This window comes from Cricetulus griseus, chromosome X (assembly GCF_003668045.3).
Source record: "Cricetulus griseus strain 17A/GY chromosome X, alternate assembly CriGri-PICRH-1.0, whole genome shotgun sequence".
NCBI lineage: Eukaryota > Metazoa > Chordata > Mammalia > Rodentia > Cricetidae > Cricetulus > Cricetulus griseus.
Genome location: NC_048604.1, coordinates 68,979,568 through 69,004,520, shown reverse-complemented (window position 1 = coordinate 69,004,520; position 24,953 = coordinate 68,979,568). Strand labels below are relative to the sequence as shown.

Genomic DNA, 24,953 nt, shown 5'->3' with positions numbered 1-24,953 from the left:
CAAACACCTGGTTCTACAGCATATCATTCATGTGTATGTGTGTGTGTGTGTGTGTCTGTTCCAGACCAGCCAGGACTACATTGTAATACTCTTTCTCAAATATATATATATATATATATATATATATATATCATCTTGTGACAGCTTAACAAGTTTCTGTTGATTGATGGAAGAGTTCACAGTCTGATGAAGGAGACAATAATACTCCCATGAAATAAAAAGTCATGTAACGGGACTGGAGAGATGGCTCAGAGGTTAAGAGCACTGACTGTTCTTCCAGAGGTTCTGAGTTCAATTTCCAGCAACCATATGGTGGCTCACAACCATCTGTAATGTGATCTGGTGCCCTCTTCTGGCACCCACTGTATACATGATAAATAAATAAATAAATCTTTTTTTAAAAAAAGTCATGTAACTACAACCACAACATTCAAAAAATATAAACCAAGTTTATAGTGGTTCAGAAGGTACAAAATAAATAAAAGATTTGTTAGATTGGACTAGTTAAGGAAAGTTTATATGAGCACTCAAGTTTGGAGATTTGAATTGGAGCTGTAAGGGGGTAATGGACATGAGTTAGAAGAGAGGTGGGCCTTTTCAAACAAATACACAAAGGAGACAATGAAAGACATAACTCAAGCCAGGACAGATTCGTGCCCCGCCCTACCATTTCCCCATCTCAGCAACTCTACATGATCTGACACCACACCTGTTTCAGTTAGAGAAAAGCTTCCTGTAACGTAATGCCCACTAGACTCTTGGCCATCAAATTTGATATTCACGAAGCAATTATCACGAAGGACTCTAGGCGGAGCTGCAGGAGGAAGAAGCATATGCAGAAGATGTTTACAGGCATTGTGAGCAAGTATTTCCCATCTTCCTACTCTAGACCTCATGTAGAAACATATGGCCTTCCGTATGCAACCAAGGTAGTCCATAGGTAGGGAACAAATCCATGTTGGAGAAGGACAAAAGAATATAGAGGGGCTAGTTCAGGGCTTGATGTACATGCACGAGGACCTGAGTTCAAATACCCAACATTCAGATTAAAACAGAGCTCAAGGTATACATCTATACCCCAAGATTTGGGAAGAAGGCAGAGACAGAAGGGTCTTGCTTGCTGGCCAGCCAGTCTAGCTGAATCAGTTCAGTTAGATCTGGTTTTAAAAATAAGGTGGAGAGTGAGTGATCGAGGAGAACACCTGACATCAACCTCTGGCCTCCCCACACATATATACACAAACGTGTACACAAATATGCATGCATTCATACACACACACACACACACACACACACACACACACACACAAATACACAAATATACCCCCAATATTATTTTAAGAATATGGAAAATCAAGACAATTTCTCAGGGCTGGAGAGATGGCTCAGAGGTTAAGAGCACCAGCTGCTCTTCCAGAGGTCCTGAGTTCAATTCCCAGCAACCACATGGTGGCTCACAACCATCCCTTATGAGATCTGGTGCCCTCTTCTGGTGTGCAGATATACATGGAAGCAGAATGTTGTATACATAATATATAAATACAATCTTTTTTTAAAAAAAGACAGTTTCTCATACCATGAACAGGCTAATACCACTTTGAAGGCCCAAAGTGTCAAAATTGCTGAAAAATCATGGTTGTGTGGACATTCTTCCTCACAAGAGGAGAATCTTAACATAACAGAAAATCAACTGAGCAGGTAAGATGGCTCAGCGAGTAAAGGCACTTGGCCCCAAGTCTTACAACCTGAGTTTGATCACGGAAACCCACATGGTGAAAGAAGAGACACCCCACACACACACACCCTGCCCGGTGGTGGCACATGCCTCTGATCCCAGCACTTGGGAGGCAGAGGCAGATGGATCTCTATAAGTTTGAGGCCAGCCTGGTTGCCAGAGAGAGTTCCAGGATAGCAAAGGCTGTACACAGAGAAACCCCATCTCAAAAATACAAAAACAAAACAAAACAAACGAAACTATTTTTTTTTTTAGTTAGCTGTATAAGTGCTGGACAAATGACCTATTACACCAGGACTTGAGAGGTGGAAGCAGGATGATCAACAGTTCAAGGCCACCCTGGGTTTGTTACATGAGATTCTGTTTCCAAAAACCAAAGAGGAAGGAGAGGAAAATAATATAGACAGCAACAATTCAAACAGTAAGCAAATTAAATTACAGTCTCTCTAGAACCTTGCTATCTAGCAGAAAAATTGCAATATGACCAGGCAAAGAAACACGTATTTGTATCTAAGTGTAATATTTAATTGTTGATCTTATTCATTCATTCATTTGGCCAACATTAACTGTGACCCAGAGCTGAGATCACAGATACATAAGACTTGTTTCTGCCCTCAGGAACTCAGTTTTTTATAAGACACAGACCAGCAAGCAAATATGGCCTGCAGCTATATAACAAGAGCTTGCCAGAGGTGCTTTAAAATGCACAAAGGGAACAACAAGCTGTACCTGAGGAAAACATGAAACAATGGATGGGACTTTTCCCAATATAGAAACTTGAGGGAAGGATGAGAACCGAAATCCATTTTCTTAAGTAAATCACTTCATCTCTGAAATCAACAACATTTTCATCTATAAAATAGCATTATCTACCTTGCAGGGTTATGTGTGGAGTAAGTGAGCTAACATTGGTGTGGTAGTTTAAATATGAATGCCCCCCCATAGGCTCATATATTTGAATGCTTAGTCACCAGGGAATTGCACTATTAAAACTATTTGATTAGAAGGATTAGAAGGTGTGGCACTGTTGGAGGAAGTGTGTCACTAAGGATGTCACTTTGAGCTCAAGCTATGCCCAGTGTCATACACTTTCTCTCTCTAGATCTGCAGACCAGGATGCAGCTTTCAGTGACTGTCCTAGAGCCACATGTGCCATTATGCTCCCTGCCATGATAATGATGGACTAAACCTCTGAAATTGTAAGTAAGCCCCCAATTTTCATAAGAGGTGCCTTGATCATGGTGTCTCTTCACAGCACTAGAACAGTGACTAAGACAATTGGTAAAGCAATTAGAACAGTGACTGGTACATGTTTTAACTGTTATTTACTAGATGTTTTTTAGAAAGGTAATCTTGGTAGCAACATAAAACAACCTGTAGTGGGGGTAGTGGGATGAAGAATGAAAGGAGATCCAGTTAGGATAATAATGCCATTTAAATGCAGAGATTGTTATTGTTTGTTGTTTGGGGTTTTTGTTTGTTTTTTCGAGAGCTCAGGCTGACCTGAAACTCACTATATAAATCAGGATGGCATCTAACTCACAGAGATCTGTCAGTCTCTGCCTCCTGAGCGCTGCAATTAAAGACGAGCACCACCATTCCACGGCCCTTAAATGCAGTCATTATGTCTCCATTTGGGATTTGGAAGTAGCAAGTTACAAAAATGGAAAGGTGACAGGCAAGTGTGATTTGGAAGGCTATGTAGACCCAGGACAGCTGCTAACCAAACTCAGAGGTTAGGAGTAGCTAGAGGGTAAGGGTGTGGGTGCAGGAAGAGATTGCTGAAAAAGTTCAGTTGAGCTTCTATTGAATGAGAAGCTGTTGAAGATCGGGAAAAGCAGACTATCAGTATTTCAGAGGAGACCGGTAGAGCCGACGGAGGAAAATGGCTTAAGATGTCTGTGAACTGCACAGGGAGGGTGGAGAGGCTAGGCGAGAACACCACCATCAGTTAACATCATTTGTTATGCTATACAAGTTCCCCACTCAATGCCCCAGCATTCGTGAATGTATCGTATTTTCTAATCAGTTCCCTACTTGTTGCTACTCTTCCTGCTTTTTATAGGGACAATATTTTTCATTTTGCTTTCTTAACTAAAGACGGAACGTCTAGTGTCTCTCAAAACCGTCACTTGGGCGACCCCGAAACTCGAGTTAGCGGGTGGTAAGGGAAGAAGCGAGGGAAATGATTTTTAAGAAAAGAAAGCGAGTCCGGGACGACCTCTAATCATTAAAGTTCCACCTCCCCATATCCTGCCACGCGCCTCGGTCCTGCTGCCGATATCGGACTCCTGATCGCAAGGTAGGACGGGAGATGTAGTCCTCGAGACCGACCTGGGTGGCACGACTGAAGAACTCGGTTTCCCAACTGGCTCTCGAGGCGCGTGCGCAGATGGCTGCCCCAGCGAGTGGTAAACAGAGACGTCAGGCGGGGGCTGCTGCTTGGAGCAAAACAAAAGGGAAACCCGGGGGGCGGGGGGTGGGGGGGTTCGATAGGGGATTCTGTACTGGAAAAAGAGAGGCTGGGGCCGCGGGAACCTTGACCCTATCAAGAGTGACCTGGAGGGAAGAGGCGGGGGGAGGGGGAGCCAGGGGAGGGACAAGTGACGCCGGGGAGCGGGGCGTGGGGGAGGGCAGCGATCCGGGTGGAGGAAATTTGGGAGGAGTGTCCGGGGGGCAGCAACTTAAAAGGGGGAGGGAACTTCGCTGAGACGTTCGGTGATGGGAGCGCAATGTATGAGGGGATATGGTGCCTCAGGTTTAAAAGAGCAGGAAGCTGAGTGAGAGGGTGCAGAAAGTGCCTTCGCTAGGCGGAGGTTACAGGTGGTGCCTCAGAGTAGCGCTCTGAGGCTGCAGCCTGTAGTCGGGCAGGAGATCGGAGACCTGAGTGGAAGGGACAGTTTGGGGTCTAGAATCCCGAGACTTTCGTGACTTTCTGAGAACTGGCAGGAATGTGCCTCCTGGCCCTCGTTGCTTCCCCCCTGGGGGGAGGCATGGTGAGGGACGGTGGCAGGCTCCACTGAACGCTCAGCTGCAGAGGTTCAGCTCCACGTATGGATCCAGAGAATAAAAAGTCAGCCACAGAGGCTGCCGCGATCATAGACCTCGATCCCGACTTCGAACCCCAGAGCCGTCCGCGATCCTGCACCTGGCCCCTTCCTCGACCAGAGCTCACTACGGAGCCACCCGAACCGTCCGAGGTGGAGCCAGGTCTGGGACAGAAGGTACACTCGGAGGGACCCTCCGAACCCATCCTGTTGCCCTCTAGGCTCCCAGAGCCGGCAGGGGGCCCCCAGCCGGGAATCCTGGGGGCTGTAACAGGTCCTCGGAAGGGAGGCTCCCGCCGGAATGCCTGGGGAAATCAGTCGTATGCAGAACTCATCAGCCAGGCCATTGAAAGTGCCCCGGAGAAGCGGCTGACACTTGCCCAGATCTACGAATGGATGGTCCGCACGGTGCCCTACTTCAAGGACAAGGGTGACAGCAACAGCTCGGCGGGATGGAAAGTAAGTATAACTCCCTTACCTTCACGCCATCCACCCTTGAACCCCCTCTGGTTAGTCTCACTCCGGGGGGGCCCATTATCGCCTCTCTACTCGGTTGGGAAGCCCAAAGATCCACCTTCAATCCTCAGTTAGACAAACATTTACTTAGTACATAGTATATGCCACACTCAGAGCTTGAAGCGGGAGGATCAGCGATGAATAAGACACTGTCCCTGCTCTGAGGAAAATCGAATTCTCTACCCGCTACTCAGCACTTTGGCTTGAGCTGCTCCAAACATTTATTCCCACAGAGAAGTCTTTATCCTATGTACAGCAGGAACTGTGTGGATTCTCCACCCGCACCTAGCCTTCCCCCCTCCCTCACCTCCCACCCAACACCTTTTGGCCCATTCCTGCGGGATTACTCGGATTCCCTGCTCGCCTCCCAATACCTCAGTGAACAGGAACTGTTACAGGATTGCTCTGCCCAAGGGGGAGTGGGCGGTGAAGGGGGGGAAAGTGGTTGGTATCCATGAGGAAAGGCAGCTTATATTGTGCACTAAGGAAAAAGGCTGTGAACTGCTATCTGCCTCAATTTACCTTCTGTTATCGAAAATTCTTCCTTGCAAGGAGCTATCCAAACTCTCGGCGAAAGTCTTTGTTGCTGGGGAATACTACTCATGAGAAAAGAGGTATCATAGAACTCTGATTTTAGAGTCCAGGTTGGGAGTTCTCTTGGTCTTCTTGAAGAAACTGGGAAGATCTCAAACATAACCGAAAAAATTTGCCAGAGAAATACAGACTCTAAGGAATCAAAGAGTTCAAGCATATCAATGCCTTGTACCTCTGTAGGTAGTTAGGATTGGTGTACCAAGTACAGAGGACAGAATGAACAGAGGATCTTCCTGTAGATGTTAGGGAACAGATCTGCAGTATGTGTAGAGGCCAGACAGAACAGAAGATGGGACAGCTGACTGAGACCCTTGGCACTATTTCTGGGTAGACTGCCATGCCACAATCTCAAGCTCACAAAGAGCTCCCCTCCTTGGACCCAGCCCGCACAGCTGTTTTTCTTTTCTCTTAAGTTGATTTTCCAGGGTAGAATGACCACGAGTTGCTTGTTATACTGTGGGAGTAGTCCCTCCTTATGATTTACGCTTAACACGGCCTTTATAGTTTATGAAATTCTTTTTTTTCCCCTTTTGGTTCTGGGAACTGAACCCAGGGCAGTGCGGTTGCCACTAAGCTGACTCTAAAACTGTGAAATAATGTTAAGATTCTTTTCATTTTGTTAGTCTGCGTGGCAGTTCTGAGAGTCTACATTATGAGGAAATTAAGGCACTGGAGGTTAGGTACTTAGCCTACTATCAGAGTGAGGACTTGAATGCAAGTTTTGCTGAAGATGCTGTTTCTCTAAGGAAAGCCTGGCTTGCTTTCATTGCCAAACATAGTCAGAAGGGGTCTAGAGCTTCCAAAGCCCCCCAGCAGGAAGCTTCACACTTCCCTGGTATTGTGCCAAGGTCACTCCCACCCCACCAGGGGGCGGCACTCACTTGAACAAGAACGCTTAAGTTAGGTGGCTGTAGTGAGCAGTTTGTCAGCCCCTCCCCCACACACACCTCAAACAGTTCTAGGCACCTGGAAACTGACCTCTCCTACTTGCTTGTTCGCCGGAGAGGGGATGTGGACAGAAGTATAGATTAGTAGTTAATCCTTTGCACAGCATATGTGAGTCTCTGGACTTGAACCCCAGCACTACACACACACACACACACACTTCTGTAAACCCACAATTAGAGAAAAAGAAGGGAGAAAAATCACGGAGCTAGAAGACACAATGGTGCTCAGTCACTAAGAGCCCAAGGTGGATGGATGGGCTCAGGGAGGCAAGGAAATCTTTCTGGCACAAGAGGCTGGTCAAGCCATGCTCTTCAAGACAAGGGTTGCCCTTTTACCATTCAAATAGAAATGGTTTCTCGATGTCTAGAGCCTCGGTTTCTTAGTGGTTCCTATCATGTCTCCGCTTCCTCCTGAATTTATTTCTAAAATAAAGAGATCCGTATGGGAATCAAATGATCTTTAGTGTAGAGAGATTATTCTCAAATACTTAGACTTCCAGGGTGAAAAACTGGGAAGAAGGTAGGGAAGCGATGGGAGGTGGGGGGCACAGCATATACCAACCAGTAAAAACAAGTAGCACAAGGGACTCAAGAAGTGTCAACCTCCATCTTGAACCCTGGACTACTAGGGGGGAAAAGGTATATTTATCTAAATGTCACTAGTGAAGAAAAACAAATAATAGGTAGGTCCCAATATCCAGGGCACCCAAGAGCTGACAGAGCTTCAAGGAAAATGTCACTATAGACATCTAGGGGCTACCTACTGGTTGGACAAGTATCGATTATGTATTGTGTACTTGATATGCTGTGGCCTTGGCACTCTGAGGGGGCATTGTTGGGGACAGTGGGACTGGAGGGCATTGTTTGTGCCTTTAGTACTTACAGTTGACATGACTAATTACATGAAACCATAAACCATGCCATATAGATTGGGTAAAACTGTGGGAAACAGATACAAAATACTACAAGAAATTTGGCTATGAAAGATAAGCAAACTTTATTTAAAAGGCATAGGATTTAAGCTTGGCCTCCAGTAGAATTTAGAGAAGGAAATGTCTCCCTAGGAAAAGGGGACAGAGAAATTACACCTCATAAAAGTATTGAGTAGGTCCCAATTGGCACAAATATGGATAGGATCTTTTTCTCTCTCCCTCTCTCCCTCTCTCCCTCCCTCCCTCCCCCCTCTCTCTTTGGTGTTTTGAGACAGAGGACAGAGTTTCTCTGTGTAACTTTGGAGCCTGTCTTGGAACTCACTCTGTAGACCAGGCTGGCCTCAAACTCACAGACATCTACCTGCCTCTGCTGTCCAAGTGCTAGAATTAAAAACTTGACTTGGGATCCAATTTTAGAGAGTTATCTGGCTGGCCTAAAGACCTAGGGAAGAATGGAGTACCAGCTGTACTAAGCTTCTAGCCCCTAGCCTATTTAGAGAACTGACCCAGGACAGGTCATTCCTGGACTGGTATGGCCACCATCCTGTATTCTCCACCCAAGCCTGCACATCAGGAAAGGAATGGTGCTATGGAATGCTTTTCCCCATCTGAGCCTAGTTCTTCTAGGTGGAATAATCCACCATGCCCACCAACCCAACACTACATTCAGAGATTTGGGAGGAGCCTTTCTAGGGAAGATAGTAGCTCTCCCTGGAAAGTATGTTGTTACTTTGTCACCCTATGAGAAGCCTGGAGAAGACACTGAGCTTGGGAACTTTGTATAATTTCTTCTCCTTGGCACATTCTAGTTTCCTTCCTGGATTTGACTTTGGAGTCTTCTGCTTTGTCCCAGCCTCCCCGTAGATTAGACTGCTGCCCACCAACCTCCCCTACACGTTTCAATGCCCCTTTTTCTACACCTCTGTCCCATGCAGAATTCCATCCGTCACAACCTGTCCTTGCACAGCAAGTTCATCAAGGTTCACAACGAGGCCACTGGCAAGAGCTCTTGGTGGATGCTGAATCCCGAGGGTGGCAAGGGTGGCAAGGCACCCCGCCGCAGGGCTGCCTCCATGGATAGCAGCAGCAAGCTGCTCCGGGGCCGCAGCAAAGGCCCCAAGAAGAAACCATCTGTCCTGCCAGCTCCACCTGAAGGTGCCACTCCAAGGAGCCCTCTAGGCCACTTTGCCAAGTGGTCAAGCAGCCCTTGTCCTCGAAATCGGGAAGAAGCTGATCTGTGGACCACCTTCCGTCCACGAAGCAGTTCAAATGCTAGCACTGTCAGCACCCGGCTGTCCCCAATGGGGCCGGAGTCTGAGGTGCTAGCAGAAGAGGAAATGTCAGCCTCAGCCAGCAGCTACTCAGGGGGTGTCCCTCCCACCCTCAGTGAAGATCTAGAGCTGCTGGATGGGCTCAATCTTGCATCTCCCCATTCCCTGCTGTCTAGAAGCAGTCTCTCTGGCTTCTCTTTGCAACATCCTGGGCTTGCTGGCCCATTACATAGCTATGGTGCCTCCCTTTTTGGCCCAATAGATGGGCCTCTGTCAGCAGGAGAAGGGTGCTATTCAAGCTCCCAGTCTCTAGAGGCCTTGCTCACCTCTGATACACCACCACCTCCTGCTGATGTTCTCATGACCCAGGTAGATCCTATTCTGTCTCAGGCTCCCACACTTCTGTTACTGGGAGGAATGCCTTCCTCTAGCAAGCTGGCTACTGGAGTTAGCCTATGCCCTAAGCCGCTAGAGGGTCCAGGTCCCAGCAACCTGGTTCCCACCCTTTCTGTGATGGCTCCACCTCCCATCATGGGAGGTGCTCCGATCCCTAAGGTCCTGGGAACCCCTGTGCTCACATCTCCTACTGAAGCTACCAGCCATGACAGAATGCCTCAGGATCTAGATCTTGATATGTATATGGAGAACCTGGAGTGCGACATGGATAACATCATCAGTGACCTCATGGATGGCGGTGAGGGACTGGACTTCAACTTTGAGCCAGGTATAGCACCCCCTGATCACTACATCATCTCTGTTCTTGAATGCTCAGCTAGTTCTATGATCTGAGCTAGAGAGAGCCTTATAGCTGATAACAGGAGTTACTGGGGAGTTGATGGGAGGATGTCATATTCTAAGTGGGACTTCCCAGCGGCTCCTCATTGCAGAAGGGAGAGCTGTGGCACCGGGAGGGGGGAGGGGTGGGGGGAGTGCCTTTGCTTAGTATGAATCTGGATCTGGATGGTGCCCCAAATGAATCTTTTTATCTTGTCCCCCATTTTTTCCTCACAGATCCCTGAGTCACAGCCAGAAGCTTTGTCCCCTGCTTCAGAGGTGGAGCCAGGCCTGCCCTTATCTACTTTTTCTCCTTGAGCCCTCCCCAGAAGTTTGGGACCCTGCTTTAGAGCCAGGGTTGGGTGGTCACATACATGAGTGTTGAGGAAATTATAAAGATAGAGCTATGGCATGTGGGGATTGTGGAGGAGGGTGATGGGAGGAAGAAGGGAAGAGGGCTTATTCTCACTGTGCCAATTAGGGGGAGTAATTATGGCCCTTTCTCAGGAGCCATCATTGATTTCCCCATTCCCACCTCCAAGGCCTTGTAGCAGGGGCCAGCAATGCTATTAGAAATGTGAAGTCACCAGTGGCCTTATTACCCCTGCCTTTGGGAGCAGGATTATTATTTTTTTTGTAGAGAGTCTTACTAGAGCTGGGCCAGGCTAGGTCAGGCCTGGGTTTTTATGCAGTGGGTGGGGGGCGGGGGGTTGGGGGAACCTAGAAGGGCCAAGTTTTGAGCACTGGAGTGGCTCACCAGGCCAAATCACTTTTGGAAGGATGCAGATAACAGACAGGCTTTTTATAAACTTTTAAAGAAATATAAACACAAATATAGAGATTTTTAACAGTGGTGAGGTGCTAGTAATGGGAGAATGCTCTTTTTCTTTCTGAAGGCTTTGTCATAGTGACATGATACAAACACTACAGATTCTAGGAGGGAGACAGACACAGGAAGCTGGGGAGAGGTGGGTAGCAAAAGTGACTGGAGGGAAACCTTCCCTCTTGGACCAGGTCTAGGCAAAGCTCTCTGCAGACTTAGGTTAGAGTTTAAGAAAAGAATACAAAGCCAGGCCCCTGCATTGTGTGCCTAGAAGAGGGTGCTGTTGCGGGGCATGCACACTCTTGTTTGACCAGTGCGGGTTAGTGCTACCAGAGAGCATCCAAGGCCTGGAATTGGCTTGGGGCCTGGGAGGGGCGTGAAAGAAGGAAGGATTTAGGGTAGTAAAGTTAGGTACAGAGACCTCCCTGTTCAGGGCTTGTGACAGCTGTCCCTGCCCTTCTTCCCAGTCATGGACTGCCAGGGTTATGTGGGAGACTGTGTGGTGACAGGCAGGGCTGTGGAGAGGAACAGGGAAGGGGGAGCTTGGAGAGTTTGGCCGAGGGTCTGGGAAATGAGCAGGGATGGGGGGAATGTGGATCAGGTTTACTAGCACCTGCCAGAGAGGCCATCTGGGGCTCCTCCACCCCAGCCCCCAAGCAGCCCCTCCCCCAGTGCCCTTTGCATTGTCCCCTCCCCCACCCCTGCTGTGGGTTCCCATCATTTCCTGTGTCAGCGCCTAGCCTACCCAGATTGTATCATGTGCTAGATTGGAGTGGGGAAGTGTGTCAAATCAATAAATGAGTTCAATAAATGTCTATAATCAGATCTGGTTTCTGGTTTCTGCTGCCTTGCTGCCCCCCTCCGATATAGGGGAGGGAGGGAAGGAGGGAGGGAGGGAGGGAGGGAGGCGGAAAAGCGAAGGGCAGTTAGTTGAAGGGCCGGTGGGAGGGACTGCCTACAGGCTGGGAGGTGGGGGAATTTCGGCCTGGGAGGTAATGGTGTGTGGTGGGGGAGGGACACCTAACCCCAGCAGGAGTAGGCGGCTGCAAGATCGGCCTCCCTCGAGGGGAGGTAGTCTGGTTTGAGAAGACCCCACCCCCTTCTCTGGCCCTCAAAGGCTCATTGTACTAAAAGTCTAGTAACCAGACTTCACAGTCTCCCTCCCCAACTCCAAGTGCTCACTCCAGCCCTCTGTTGTTGCTCTGGTCCACCCTCAGCCTCCCTGGTGCCTGCAGCCTACTGAAGCCTTTGTGCAGATATTTGGGAGAAGGAGTCTTTCGAGAAAAAGAAACCTCACGTTAAATTCCAGTAATTTCATACTCTCCCCTAGTAGTTGCTGCTCTCACTTGGTCACTTTATTGAGTTAACGATGTCTCTTGAGAAAGTCTGCTCTAGTCTTATAAAATGGTCTGCGGGTGGCAGGTGGTCCATCTTCATCGGATCGTGCAGATTTAGACTAAAAAAGAGAAATAAACATATTAATGTAGAGGCTCTGCAGGGAAGGTTTCTACTGTCTAGGGCCAAGTGAGGGAGAAAAGAACTTGGAGTCAAGTGGTGAACATAGACATCAGGGTTAGAAAGGAACTTCTTGGGGGTCAGCAGTGCACGGACCTTCAGTTGGCTGCTTGGACTAGGGGTCTGCTGGGTTCCACCACTCTTGGGGGATCTTGCTGGGAGATTTACAGAGGATTCCATGGCTGCCAGTCTCTTAGCTTCTAGAGTTCTAAGCATCTTTATTCGGCTCCTCTCCAGGAAGTCACATTGTGTGCGCAGGGACTCTAGAAAACAGTAAAAAGCACTGTCACCTCTGAAGAACAAGAGACAGAAGCCATCGTGATCATTCAGTTATCAGTCAGAGTAACTTGGCCGAAGACCGAAATGATGAGAGGGTGATTGGGAAACTGAAAACATGACAATGAAGTGGGGAAGGAGTGACATATATGGCTCACATAATTTCAACTAGATAGCCCCCAAAGTTTACCTAGACCCGTGTCCCCCTTTTCCTTGGCTCCTATGATCCCACCTACTCCACTATGCTAGTCCCATCCCTACATTCATACCTTCCCTTCTCTGACAGAGTCCTCCACACTCAGCCAAGGCTGTCTTTAACTCCAAATCCCCTGGAGAACTGGGGCTTCCAGTGTATGGCACTATGCCCAGCACACAGCTACATGCACCACTTCCTATGCCCTCCCCCATCACATGCCTTACCAACTAGTTCAGGTTCTGGATTCTTCAAGAGGGGTACAACAGCTTTGTAGGAATTCTCAATCTTGGTACCTGTAAACATAGCGTTGTGCTATTTCCAGCCCCTAATACATACCAAGTCTCTGCCTTTTTGAAGCCCAAGATTTCAGAATTCTAACACTAAATATCTTCTTGAGCTGGTGCACTTTTTCCCCTCCCCTTTGGCATAGACCTACATGAACCCTAGGATGAAGTAGGGTGACATGGTATATGTGAACCTAACCTAGTGCCACCAAAGCAATGCCTTTCTTTGAGCTGACTAGGCATGGTCAATTTGGATCTGTTAAGGATGCCCTATTTTACTTACTAATTTGTTTTTTTTGGGGGGGGTTCTTGAGATAGGATCACATAGAGCCCAAGTTGAACTCCTAATGTTCCTGGTTCTACCTTGTGGGTGTTTTCTGAGGTAGTGTCTTGCTATGTAGATGGCCTCCAACTCTCAATCCTCCTTACCTCAGTTTCTAAGAATGTATTTATATTGGGTGGTGGTGGCACACACCTTTAACCCCAGCACTCAGGAGGCAGAGACAGGCATCTCTGTGAGTCTGAAGCCTAGCCTGGTCTACAGAGTGAGTTTCAGAACAGCCAGAGCTGTTACACAGAGAAACCCCACCTTAGAAAAAAAAAGAATGTCTTTATTTATTTTGAGACAGGGTCTTATGCAACCCAGGCTGTCCTCAAAGTTGCTATATAGTTAAAGATGACCTCGAACTTCTGATCCTCCTGTCTCCACCTCCCAATTGCTAGGATTATAGGCAAGCCCCACTACACCCAACTTTATGCAGTGCTGGGGATGGGACCCAGAACTTCATGCATGCTAGGTGAGCACCCTGCCAACTGAGCTACATCCCAGCCCTGCTTTATGTTTGGTGGTGGTGTGTATATGGTGTTTGTGTTTGGAATAAGATCTTGCTATGAAGCCCAGGCTGCCTTTGAATTTACAATCCTCTTGCCTCAGTTCCCTGAGTGCTGGGATTACAAGAGAAAGCTGCCTTATGTTAAGGGCAAGTTTCATAATCCATCTTGAGAAACTCCATGGAGTGTACCCCCCAAGCCTCTACCTGGTGCTCCACGTTCCACTTTACAAACATAGTAGATACTTCGAGCTGTAAGGAATTTGCTGGCATAGTCTCCAGGTGTCTTTGACAGGAAAAGTAACTTCATGGTCCCAGTTTCATCACACAAATCAATGGTGTCTAGAGTAATTGGGACAAGTAAGAATAGAGAACAAGCCAAGCAGTGGTGGCTCACACCTTTAATCCCAGCACTGGGGAGGCAGAGGCAGGCAGATCTCTGTGAGTTCCAGGCCAGCCTGATCTACAAAGTGAGTTCCAGAACAGCCAAAGATACAGAGAAACCCTGTCTTGAAAAACAAAAACAACAACAAAAGAATAGAGAACATGAGTAAAAAGGGCCACTGGTCTTCTACAGAATGGGTTTGAAGATGGTTCAGGGATATGAGGATAACTCTTCTTGCTGGGAGGAAAGTTTAGTGGTTAGAGGCAGCCCATTGCTTTTGACCTTCAGTCACCCATATGCCTCCCCAAACCACTAACCTGTTTTACGCAACCCCATTTTCTTTTTGGTGTAATGTAACAACAGGAGAACAGAGCAATTGGTGTTGACCAGAAACTCTTGATTATCTGAGAAGAGAAGTGATGAAGGTATGCAAGTCCTTCTCTGGTTCCATCTCCTCTGTGATCTCTGCTGTCCTCAACCCTCCCATGTCCCTGCCCAGACTTGCTCTGTGCTGCCCCTCACCTCCATGTTTGATGAAGATAAACATGCTATCAAGATCATCTCACTCTTCAAAGATCCCTTGATGAATCATGCAGAAAGCAGGTGTTCTAGTGGCCCTGGGGGCCTGAGGGTGCCCATAGGGTTGGATGACCAAAGGGGCAGGTGTATCTCATAAGTTCAAGGAGGCCCAGCCTAGGCAGACAGGAGAGCGCTTTTGGCAGTTGGGGGATGGTCAGAGTCTGTAGGGGTGGGGCCTGAGACTTCAGTTGAAGGATTGTGATGTCAGAAGTGATATAAACAGTAGAAGGTAAAGCCCAAGAGAGAAGACACTGGGTGGGATCTGTAAAAGAGCTCGTAGGAATTGGGACAGCACAGCAAGTACGACTAAATGGCCCCTGGAATGAGCACAGAAATTTACCAGAGCAAAGTGAGTTACCAGAACAGTTAATTTGTAGGGCTCTTGATTCTGCAGTGTGACTGTACTGCCCCTTTTTCCTACCTTCACACCAGTCCTCCCAACTCCATGTTTCCCCTGCTTCCCAACCCCACAACAGATATTCTTGATCATCATTGGTAGAAACTTTATTTCTCGTTGATTCAGGAACAATTGAATGGTAGGTGGGGAAAGGGAGGGAGGATCCTGTAAAAGAGAAGGACCATGCCAATAACCCAAACACTCTGGAGGCTGAGGCAGGAGGATTGCCTGTGTGTTATAGGCCAACCTAGCCTACACAGCGAGTTCCTAGCCACCCAGGGCTACAGGGTAAGACTGTCTCCAAAAGCAGGGGAAGGTGCCAGACTTGGGGGTGAGGGTGGGGCTTGCGCAGGGAAAAGGGGCAAGGGGCATTTCTCAAGTAGGGCATATTGAATGAAGGAGCAGTTACATGGATCGTGAAATTGAAAATTAGCCACTGGGGGGGGGGGAGGGAATGGGCATTGGATCCAGATTGTCAAGATGAGCAGGGGGAAGTTAGCGTCTCTTAGAGATATAGGACCCTAAGTTTCCATCAAGGGATTGAGGCTCAGGCTTCAAGCATCAGGTTTCAGAGAATAACATGGGGGAGGCCAGTAGGGGGTATGCAGACTGCAAGGAGAACCTCCTGGCCCCTCTCCTAGGGCCCCTCCTTTGGGAGGAATCTCACTGACGTGGCAGAACCGTTCGCTGTAGTCTGGCTGCAGACTCTCAGTCAGCCCTTTAGACACACCACTCCAGGCCTAAAGACAGATATCTCCAGGTCAGAGGTCAACGAGGGGCAGGAAGCAAAAAGACTCAGGCTCCGGCCAAAGGAGCTCTCACAACTCTAACTATTGTGATTACAGAAGGGTTACCAGGCTCCAGGGCCCCTAATACCACAGTTTCCATCTGCATCACACAATCTCTTTTGCTCTGTCTCTCTGCCTAGCCCACCCTCCATTCGGTCAGCCACATCCTGGTGGTGTAGGCCCCCTCCTCCCTCCACCCTGCCCCCCTCACAGTCTGTCTTGCTAGCTGGCAGTTGGCAGTTGATCGACTGCAATATGTGTATGGCAGTGTTCTCACCGAAAAGTTCCCGTGGTATTCAGTAACCAGATCCTCTAGATTCTTGATGGTGGGAATTCGAGGCATTGCTCTGAAGCAGAGAGAAAGAGGGGAGCAGAAGCATTAAACTAAAGCTCCTTTATTACCCTTCATCCAACTGACCAGTGTGGAACCTATAGCTTCCTTTCAACACCCTCATCCTAGCTCTTGATGATCTACCACTGGAGATCCTGAAATAACCCTGCTACCCCCACCGCATTTTAAGGGCTTCCTGAAATCTCACCGTTCCAGCCAACAATACACAAAAATCAGGGTAATAATCAATCCCATGAAGCCAACTGGGATGAGCACAGCTTCCAGTGCAAACACAGAAAGAGTCTCTGGAGAAAAAAGGAAAGGAAAATGAGCCCTGCATTTATGACACTCATAAGACATGGATGCCAGGCACCATGCCAAACACACTCCTTATGCTTACTTTCCACACAGCTCCTGAGAGGGAGGAACAGTGTTTATCTACATTTTACAGATGAATAAACCAAATCAAAGAGGTCAGCCCAGATCCAAGGTCATCTCTACTATGCAGACTCTATGGAATGTTGTAGAGACCTCCTACACATTCCATATTCTCCTTGAGTACCCTTTGGCCTCCTTGGGGAGCCACTCTCCTATTCTGTCTGCACCCCTTCTCATCCTACATAGAAAACCCTGCTTCTTAGTGATTGAATTTTAACAGTGGGTGGTGGTAGAGGCTTGGGGATAGAGAGATAAAGCAAACAGTGATGGTAGTGTGTTACAAAGGTTGGGGTACTGGGTTCATGATTTAGGGGTCATATATTTAGGGCACTTTACCCTTTGTAGTATGACTGCCCCAGTGAATAGGTTGGCTCCATTTACTCCAGTGTTGAGCACTTCCACAGAGTGGGTTAAAGCGGCTCCGAACCCGGAACGTGTACAGTTTCTGCCCATCCACACTAGGCAGGGTGAATCTAGGGTTCTGATCCACTATTTGTTCCTGGGGAGAAGGGTGAGGGAAAAATGGTTATCTTTAAAGGAAGAGAGAATGGAAACATTCTTGCCTATACCTGAATGTCATTTTCTGATTCTTCCAATTTTTGGTTCTTTCCCATTCCGGGAAAACAAAACAAGAAACCGGTTCTGGTTCCTCCCAGTTCTACTTCTCTCCTTTCCTGGCTACTCACAACGCACTGCTCCCTTCTCTAACTTGACTCAGAAGTGGATCTCTCCTCCAGATCCACTCACTGTCTTACTTCATGTCTGCATCAGGAAGAGGATGGGTGAGAGAGCCAGAATGAAAGCTCACTGGGGATGATAAAAATAAAAGAAATGAAAGTATGGACAGAGGAGCTGGGAGGCAGAGACCTGGGGCTTGGTATTAGGTCCTTCTATCTGGCTAGTTGAATCCTTTCTTCTCTCTTGCTTGGCGTTAGTTACTGCATTCATTCCCCGAGTCACTCACCGTCCAGCTTCGATCTCTGTCGCTCCGGTACTGCACCAAGTGTTGCAAACAGTGTTCTGCGTATCTGCTTTTCCAGCTCAGCTCTAGCTGGGATTCAGTCCGGTTGTAAACTGTTAGATTCTCCGGAGCCCATGGGATCACTGGAGATATGTGTGCGTGTGGTTATTGCCCTGGCTTAGACAAGTCAGGATCTTGGAGGTAATTCCCCTTATTCCTCCTCCCTTCCCCATTCCAAGCCCCTGTCTTCTCCCTTCTGCTCATGACCAACAGGAAGGAAAGAAAAAGCTTTAATGTCCAGTGCCCTCAAGCTCCCTGACCTCTTGGTCACTTCTTTTCTGATTACCAAGGTTCTGTAGGTTTAGCTTCTGTTCAGCCTGCCTCTGGGGTCTCTGGGGGTCCCGGAGCTGGATGACAAATGTCTGGTAGAGCTGGATCTCCTCTTTTTGAATCTGACATCCAGAAGTAATCGCTTCTGAGAACAAATAGTGGCCACACTCCCGGAATTTATTATCAGATCTCTGGTACCTAGAGAACGGTTACAAGGAAGAATGATGGGGCAAACATGGGTACTGCATATGCCTATGACCTGGCTTCATCTCATCTGAACTGACAACTTATCCCATGAGAAACAAGTAGGGTGCCTGAGAAGCTGGCTACCCTCTTCTTTGATTCCCATGCAGTCTGTCTCAGCTAGTCCACCTTCTTTTCTTTCTTGTGCTACTACCCACTCTCCCTTCTCATACCTATAGTGCAGAGTCAGGTTGGTCGGCTGGGGCTCAGAACTGCTATTCCAAGTGCAATTCATGTACTCGACATTGAACACAAAACATTGAACCTCTGGGAGGGGCAGAGTAGGAACACTGATGTGTCCATGGAAGAAATCTAAGTTTGAGAACAAAATGAAATAGTGGAGTGAAAGAAAATAAATCTTGGTCAGAAGCAGCAGAGTGAGACAGAGAGCCCTTCCCTGTGCCCTCCCCACTCTACTCTTTCGAGTCATTATAATGGCCACTATCAGGCTCCAGATTTCTTCCATACAGCCCTTTCCCCATTGCCTTTCTCCTCTCAACAACCCCCTCTGGTCCTAGATTTCCTACCAGCTTTGGTGTCTTCATTCCCACTGGGCATGAGAACCTTGGAGCTGCACCCTACCCCTAGCAGGAGCAGCTGAAGGAGTACGAAGGATCTAGATGGCAATAATGGTTTCAACATGGCGCTTGCTCTTCTTTCTCTGGGTGTAGTCTGTGTCAGAACCTGAACCACTCTCCTATAACCCCTCCCCACCCATACATTTCCTTTTGTCGTAGCTTCCGGTGGAAAGAACCTTAGAAACCACGGCAGTAGAGGGGGGTTGGTAAATGGGTTCAGTGACATAGGCTAAGTCCTCTGGGAGATTGGGTTCTGCTGTAAGGTGATGTTAGGTCATGATTAATAGTTGATCAACAACAGTGTCACAGAATCAAGAATCTTCAGGCCACCTAGGTCCAGAAAGGATCTACTGAACACCCACCCCCATCACACACTCTCCTCCCAGTCACCTTCTCTTCTAAGTCATTTTTTAGAGTGTAGGGTCTGAACACCCCCATCCTGTGTTATGATCCTTCCTTGACTAAGTCACCCTTAAACCTCTGTCAAAGTTCTGCAGTCTTGGGAGGATGGAAAATAGTGACTTGATTCATGTGAGCACACATATAGCTGTCTTTCCTCTGACCTAATCTAAACTAGAATAGCCACAGCTAGCTGCTGACGGAGCTTGGTCCCTGTTGACACTGGTGAGAGCTAGCTTCAGGCTCCCCTGCTCCCTGCAAATCTGCTTCTCTTCTTGTCTTCCTTGTCTTGGTTAATAGTATCATCACCTGCCAGACTTGAAACCTCGGGATCCTCCTCATGTCCCCCTTCTCTTTCATGCTGAGAATCCAATCAGCCCTGTTTCTGTGGTATTTCTCCCAGCAGTTTCCTCTTTTCTGTTACCACAGCCACTGTGTTAAATCAACCTCTCATTACCTTTAGTCATGATTATTCCTGGAACCCACAAACTGGTCCCCTTTCTAAAGAGCCTCTGCTCTCCAGTCCATCCTTCATTCTGTGGCTAGATTTACCTTCCCTCAAAGCACAGGGTTGATTAGAGAAGCCATTTACTGAAATTGTTTATCCAGTCAACATTTATTGGGTCTTTAATATGTGCTAGGTACAGTGTTTATGTTCTGAGAACATAAGACAAATAAGATGTCATCATTTTAGAAGCACATAGATAAGTGGGGAACATATAAATAATACAATATGCTGTAATGAGTTCTACAGCATAGATGTGGAGATTCTCCAAAACACAGTTGTACAAAGGTAGCAACCAGCCAGCTGCTTTTTTCCTAAGCCTTATTTGCTACTCCATTTTCTCTCTGGTAAAATTACACTCATTTTTTTTCAGATTCTGCTTTAAAAGCATCTCTTTAGTAAAGTGCCCTTGAACTATCCTCTTTCCATCTTGGTCAATTTATTACTTCCCCTTTTTCTGGGAAAGGTGGTAGTGGTGATGTTGAAACAGGGTCTCATGAACTCAGGCTGGCCCCAAACTTGGTTTGCAATGAGGCTGTCCTGGAACTTCTGATCCCTATGTCTCCACCTCCTAAAGTACTGGGATTACAAGGAAGTGCCAACATGCTCGATTTGTGATCCTTACCTTAATCATACATTCTAAAACCCTTTTTGCCAAAGAAAACCACAAATTCTGAGTGCACATATCTTTTTGGAGGCCACATTTGGCCCACTACAGAGGGGGTTATTCACCTCAAAAATCTTCAAACGCTATCCATAGCCTTTAGGATTCGGATTCTATTAATCTATATTAGCCACACTGGATACACGAGTGCTTATTCTTTGACTAATTTAGCCACTGCCTAATTTAGAGAAGGATCTCCTCTTAGAATGGCCAAAATCTAGAATACTGATACCACCAAATCTGAATTGCCAGGGGAATCAATGGGAAACAGCGCTGGTGGGAATAGGGGACTCTAAGTTCATTCTCATTCTCACTTCATGGTCTTGAGACAGGGTTGCTCTGTGCTGGAACTCAGGTGGCCTCCAACTCAGAGATCTTCCTCTGCCTCTGGAATGTGGGGTCTAAAGGCCTGTGCCACCATGCCTGTCTGCATTTTTCTATTCTTTCCCCCCCTTTTTAAAAAAGCCCTCTGTACTTGGGGTGATAATGATGTACCAATGTAGAATATAAATTCACCAATTGTGACAAAATGTACCACTCTAGGGTGAGATGAGGAGAGGCAGAGGGAGTGAATTGGAGCAGTTTCAGGTTCACTGCAATATTAAGCAGAAGGAACTAACTCTACCTTGCTGTGAACCAGAAATTGCTCCAATTTTTTTTCAAAGTCTCAAATTTACCGAGTAGCTGATGATGATCTGGTATCCTGATCTTTCACCTCCAGCCTCAAGTGTTGGGATTACAGGAGTGTACCACTACATTCAGCTGCTATTTCTGGTTCTAAAGGCCTTCAGAGTTAAATCTAAAGTCAGCACATCCAGTACATTTGCCTCTACCCAATCAGATTATATTTTAAGGCTGGTCTTTGCAATTCTCCTCCTCTAGAGGCCCTACTGCTAAGGGTTCAGACTTATGGACCATTATCACCATTTCACTTGCTAATTTATTTTTACCCACTTGTCTTTGTTACTTTCCTTGAAACCGTTCCACTATGTATCCTAAACAGCCTTTCTTGGCTTCCCAAGCACTGGGATTGCAGGCTTGATCTCCATAGTGGATTTTGTCATTTTGTCTAATTTATTTACTTTTTGTTTGTTTGGGTGTTTTTTGTTTTTTTATTTTTTTTGTGTGTGTGAGACAGAGTCTTTCTATGTAGCCCTGGCTGTCCCCAAACTCTCTATGGGACTCAAACTCAGAGATCAGTCTGCCTCTGCTTCCAGAGTGCTATGATTATAGTCATTGCACCACCGTGACCAGACATTTATTTATTTTGTGCTCGTGTGTGTATATGTATGTGGATAAGTAAGTTCTTTCCACCATATGTATCCTGGGGATTGAACACGGACTATCAGGCTTGGTGGCAAGCACCTTTACTTGATGAGACATTTTGCTGGCCCTGATTTTGGTACTTTTATTATGACACTTAGCTGTCTTTTCCCTTAAAAAATACTATAAATAGACAGACTATCAGTTGTATAATACTAGGCAAGCAAATTATCACTTTTTGAAAATCAGCTTCCTCGAGCCAGGTGTGGTGCCATGAACTCTTAATCCCAGCACTGGAGAGGCAAATGCAGGAGGATCTCTGTGACTTTGTGGTCTACATAGCAAGCTCCAGGACAGACAGCCAGGAATTCAAAGAGAGACCCTGTCTCAAAGGAAAGAGAGAGAGAAAGAAAGAAAGAAAGAAAGAAAGAAAGAGGAAAGAAGGACATAAATCAGCTTCCTCGTCCAGAAAATGGAGACACTAACAGTCCCTAAATCATGGGGACTGTGGATTAAAGGAGTTACTGTCTAAAGCATGTGACACAGTAGGTGCCTCTCACTACAGCAAAGGTTCTTTTTAAAATTTATTTTTTTTATTTATTTTCGGGTTTTCGAGACAGGGTTTCTCTGTGTAGCTTTGGAGCCTTTCCTGGAACTCGCTCTGTAGACCAGGCTGGCCTTGAATTTACAGTGATCCACCTGTCTCTGCCTCTAGAGTGCTGTGATTAAAGGTCTGTGCCACCACCACCCAGCTCTAAAATTTATTTTTAATTTTAAAAAGATTAATTGCTGGGTGGTGGTGGCACAGGCCTTTAATCCTAGTATTCAGGAAGATCTCTGTGAGTCCGAGGCCAGCCTGGTCTACAGAGTGAGTGAGTTCCAGGACAGCCAGGGCAATACAAAGAAACCCTGTCTCAACAAACAAAATCAATTTTTAAAATTTTTAGATTTATTTACTTTACTTTTATGTGTATGAGTGTTTGCTTGCATGTACATGTGTGCACTACATGTATGTCTGATACCTATGGGAGTGAGAAGAGGGCATCAGCTACTCTGGAACTGAAACTGGATGCTTGTGATCTACCATGTGGGTGCTGGGAGTCCAATTTAGGTCCTCTGCAAGAGCAACAAGAGCTCTTAAGCACCGAGCCATTTGTCCAGTCCAAGATTTATTACTTTTTATTTTATGTGTTTAAGTGTTTTGCCTGCATGTAAGTCTATGACCACATGTTGTACCTTGTACCAGAAGAATCCAGAAGAAGGCATCAGAATCTTGGGAACTGGAGTTACAGACTATTGTTAGCCATCATATGGGTGCTACGAATTGACCTCTGCCCTTTGGAACAGCAGGCAGTGCTCTTAATCCTTCAGCCATCTCTGAAGCTCCTCTTTCTTAAATTAATTATTTATTGAGACAGGGTCTCATTGTGTAGCCCTGGCTGTCCTGGAACTCACAGAGATTGCCTGCTTCTGCCTCAGGAGTGCTGGGGTTGATACCCTTTGCCGCCAGGCCTGGCAAAGATTCTGTTTTACATGTATTTATTTGCTTGCTTATTGTATGTGTGTACATGGAGGTCAGAGGACATTTTGTAGGAGTCTGTTCTCTGCTTCCATCATACAAAAACTGAGGATTCTATTCTGGTTGTACACAGTGGTAAGCATCGTCTGCCTTCTGGCTGGCCCTGCTGTAGCAAACTTTTTTTAACTTGGAGTTCATAGATACTTGTGGATACATAGATGCAATGCTTCATGATAGAAAATATCTGATACTTTGTATAAATACTGTTCTGTGAAGAAGATGAGCATTTCCTCCTCCTCCTCCTCCCCTTTCCTTTTGATAGGACCTGGAAGCCTCAAGAGGCAGGTGGTTCTGGGCTTTCTGTGAGTTCTAGGTCAGCTTGGGCTATATAGAGAGTTCCAGGCCACCTGTGGCTACAGTGGGATGACCCAAAAAGGAGGGGTGTGTATGTATCACTATGTAGTTTGGGCTGGAAGTAAACTTGATATCCTCCTGTCAGTCTATTGAGTTGTGGGATTACAGGTGTGCAACACACATATTAAGCTTAGATGGTTTTCCCTGTACCCTTTGAGACAAGGTGTCACCATATTGCTCTGGGTGACCTGCTTACCTCACCACATCTGTCTCTTTGTTGGCATTTTTTTTGTTTGCTTGGTTGGTTGGTTGGTTTAGTTTTTGGTTTTTGAGACAGGGTCTCTCTATGTAGTCTTGGCTGTCCTGGAGCTCACTGTGTATTCCAGGCTGGCCTCAAATTTATAGAGATTCTCCTGCTTCTGCCTCTTCAGTGCGGAGATTAAAGATGTTTACCAGTCAGGTAGTGATGGCACATGCATGCCTTTAATCCCAACACTCAGGAGGCAGAGGCAGAGGCAGGTGGGATCTCAGTGAGTTCAAGGCCAGCCTGGTCTATAGAATGAATTCCAGGACAGCCAGGACTGATACACAGAGAAACCTTGTCTTAAAATACAAAACAAAAAAGGTGTTTACCGTCGGGTGTTGGTGCACACCTTTAATCCCAGCACTCGGGAGGCAGAGGTAGGTGGATCTCTGTGAGTTCGAGGACAGCCTGCTCTCTAGCGTGAGTGCCAGGATAGGCTCCAAAGCTACACGGAGAAACCCTGTCTCGAAAAACAAAAGAAAAAGAAAAAGGAAAAAAAAAGGTGTTTACCATCAACCTGGCTTTTGGTTTTTTTTTTGTTTTGTTTTGTCTTTTAGGGGACAGGGTCGCAATATGTTGACTTGGCCGTCCTGGAAGTTACTAAGTAGACCAGCGTGGCTTCAGACTCAAAGAGATCTGTTCCCTTTTGCTGGGACTAAAGGTAAGCATCACCAAGCCTGACTAAGGGTTAATAAACAACGACAACAACAACAAAAGGATTAGGGAGTTTTGGTGCAGAGGGGCTGTAACTGCCTGGAGAGATTGGAAACAAGCATTTCAGATTTATACGGGTGCTTTCTTTTTTGTGAGACCGGATCTTTTCGTATCTCAGACCACGGGTGCTTTTTAAAACAATAGTAGTCTCTTATCTTTACAACTGTCTTTTAAAGGAAGCATTAACACACCCATTATCCAGATGCAGGAACTAAGAAACTCAGTGATTAGTAAAAGATGCAGTTATTAACCAAAGTAAACATCCCGAGCACTTATTTTAGGCCAAAAATTGAGTGAGGCGACGGGAACCCAGTTCCAGCTAGAGCTCAGATTCGCGGCAGCCTCCCCCATTTCGGATCTGCGCCTCTGGCAAAGCCATGCGGGTGGATTTCTAGTAGGTGAAATTGACTTTCCCTCCTAGGGCCCGAAGCTCCCGGACCATAGGGCTCCGCCCCGCGCTG

At 46.8% G+C, this 24,953-nt stretch overlaps 3 protein-coding genes across 3 annotated transcripts; 1 reads left to right on the top strand and 2 right to left on the bottom strand.

Moving 5' to 3' along the window:
* The first annotated feature begins 4,351 nt into the window (after positions 1-4,351).
* Positions 4,352-11,464, top strand: Foxo4 (forkhead box O4). The gene is made up of 3 exons (XM_027431745.2): positions 4,352-5,241; positions 8,707-9,766; positions 10,054-11,464. The coding sequence occupies exons 1-3, from the start codon at positions 4,789-4,791 to the stop codon at positions 10,059-10,061; spliced, it is 1,521 nt and encodes a 506-aa protein (XP_027287546.1). The 5' UTR covers positions 4,352-4,788; the 3' UTR covers positions 10,062-11,464.
* A 538-nt stretch (positions 11,465-12,002) lies between these two features.
* On the bottom strand, positions 12,003-14,672 carry CUNHXorf65 (chromosome unknown CXorf65 homolog). Its single transcript, XM_027431749.2, has 6 exons — positions 14,648-14,672; positions 14,443-14,529; positions 13,948-14,082; positions 12,851-12,919; positions 12,251-12,417; positions 12,003-12,095 (listed from the first exon to the last, which is right to left on the bottom strand). The coding sequence occupies exons 1-6, from the start codon at positions 14,670-14,672 to the stop codon at positions 12,003-12,005; spliced, it is 576 nt and encodes a 191-aa protein (XP_027287550.1).
* A 535-nt stretch (positions 14,673-15,207) lies between these two features.
* Il2rg (interleukin 2 receptor subunit gamma) lies at positions 15,208-18,834 on the bottom strand. The gene is made up of 8 exons (XM_027431747.2): positions 18,720-18,834; positions 18,366-18,504; positions 17,966-18,147; positions 17,623-17,762; positions 16,995-17,157; positions 16,429-16,525; positions 16,167-16,236; positions 15,208-15,841 (listed from the first exon to the last, which is right to left on the bottom strand). Exons 1-8 carry the CDS (start codon positions 18,832-18,834, stop codon positions 15,656-15,658), a joined length of 1,092 nt encoding a protein of 363 aa, XP_027287548.1. The 3' UTR covers positions 15,208-15,655.
* Positions 18,835-24,953: the final 6,119 nt, after the last annotated feature.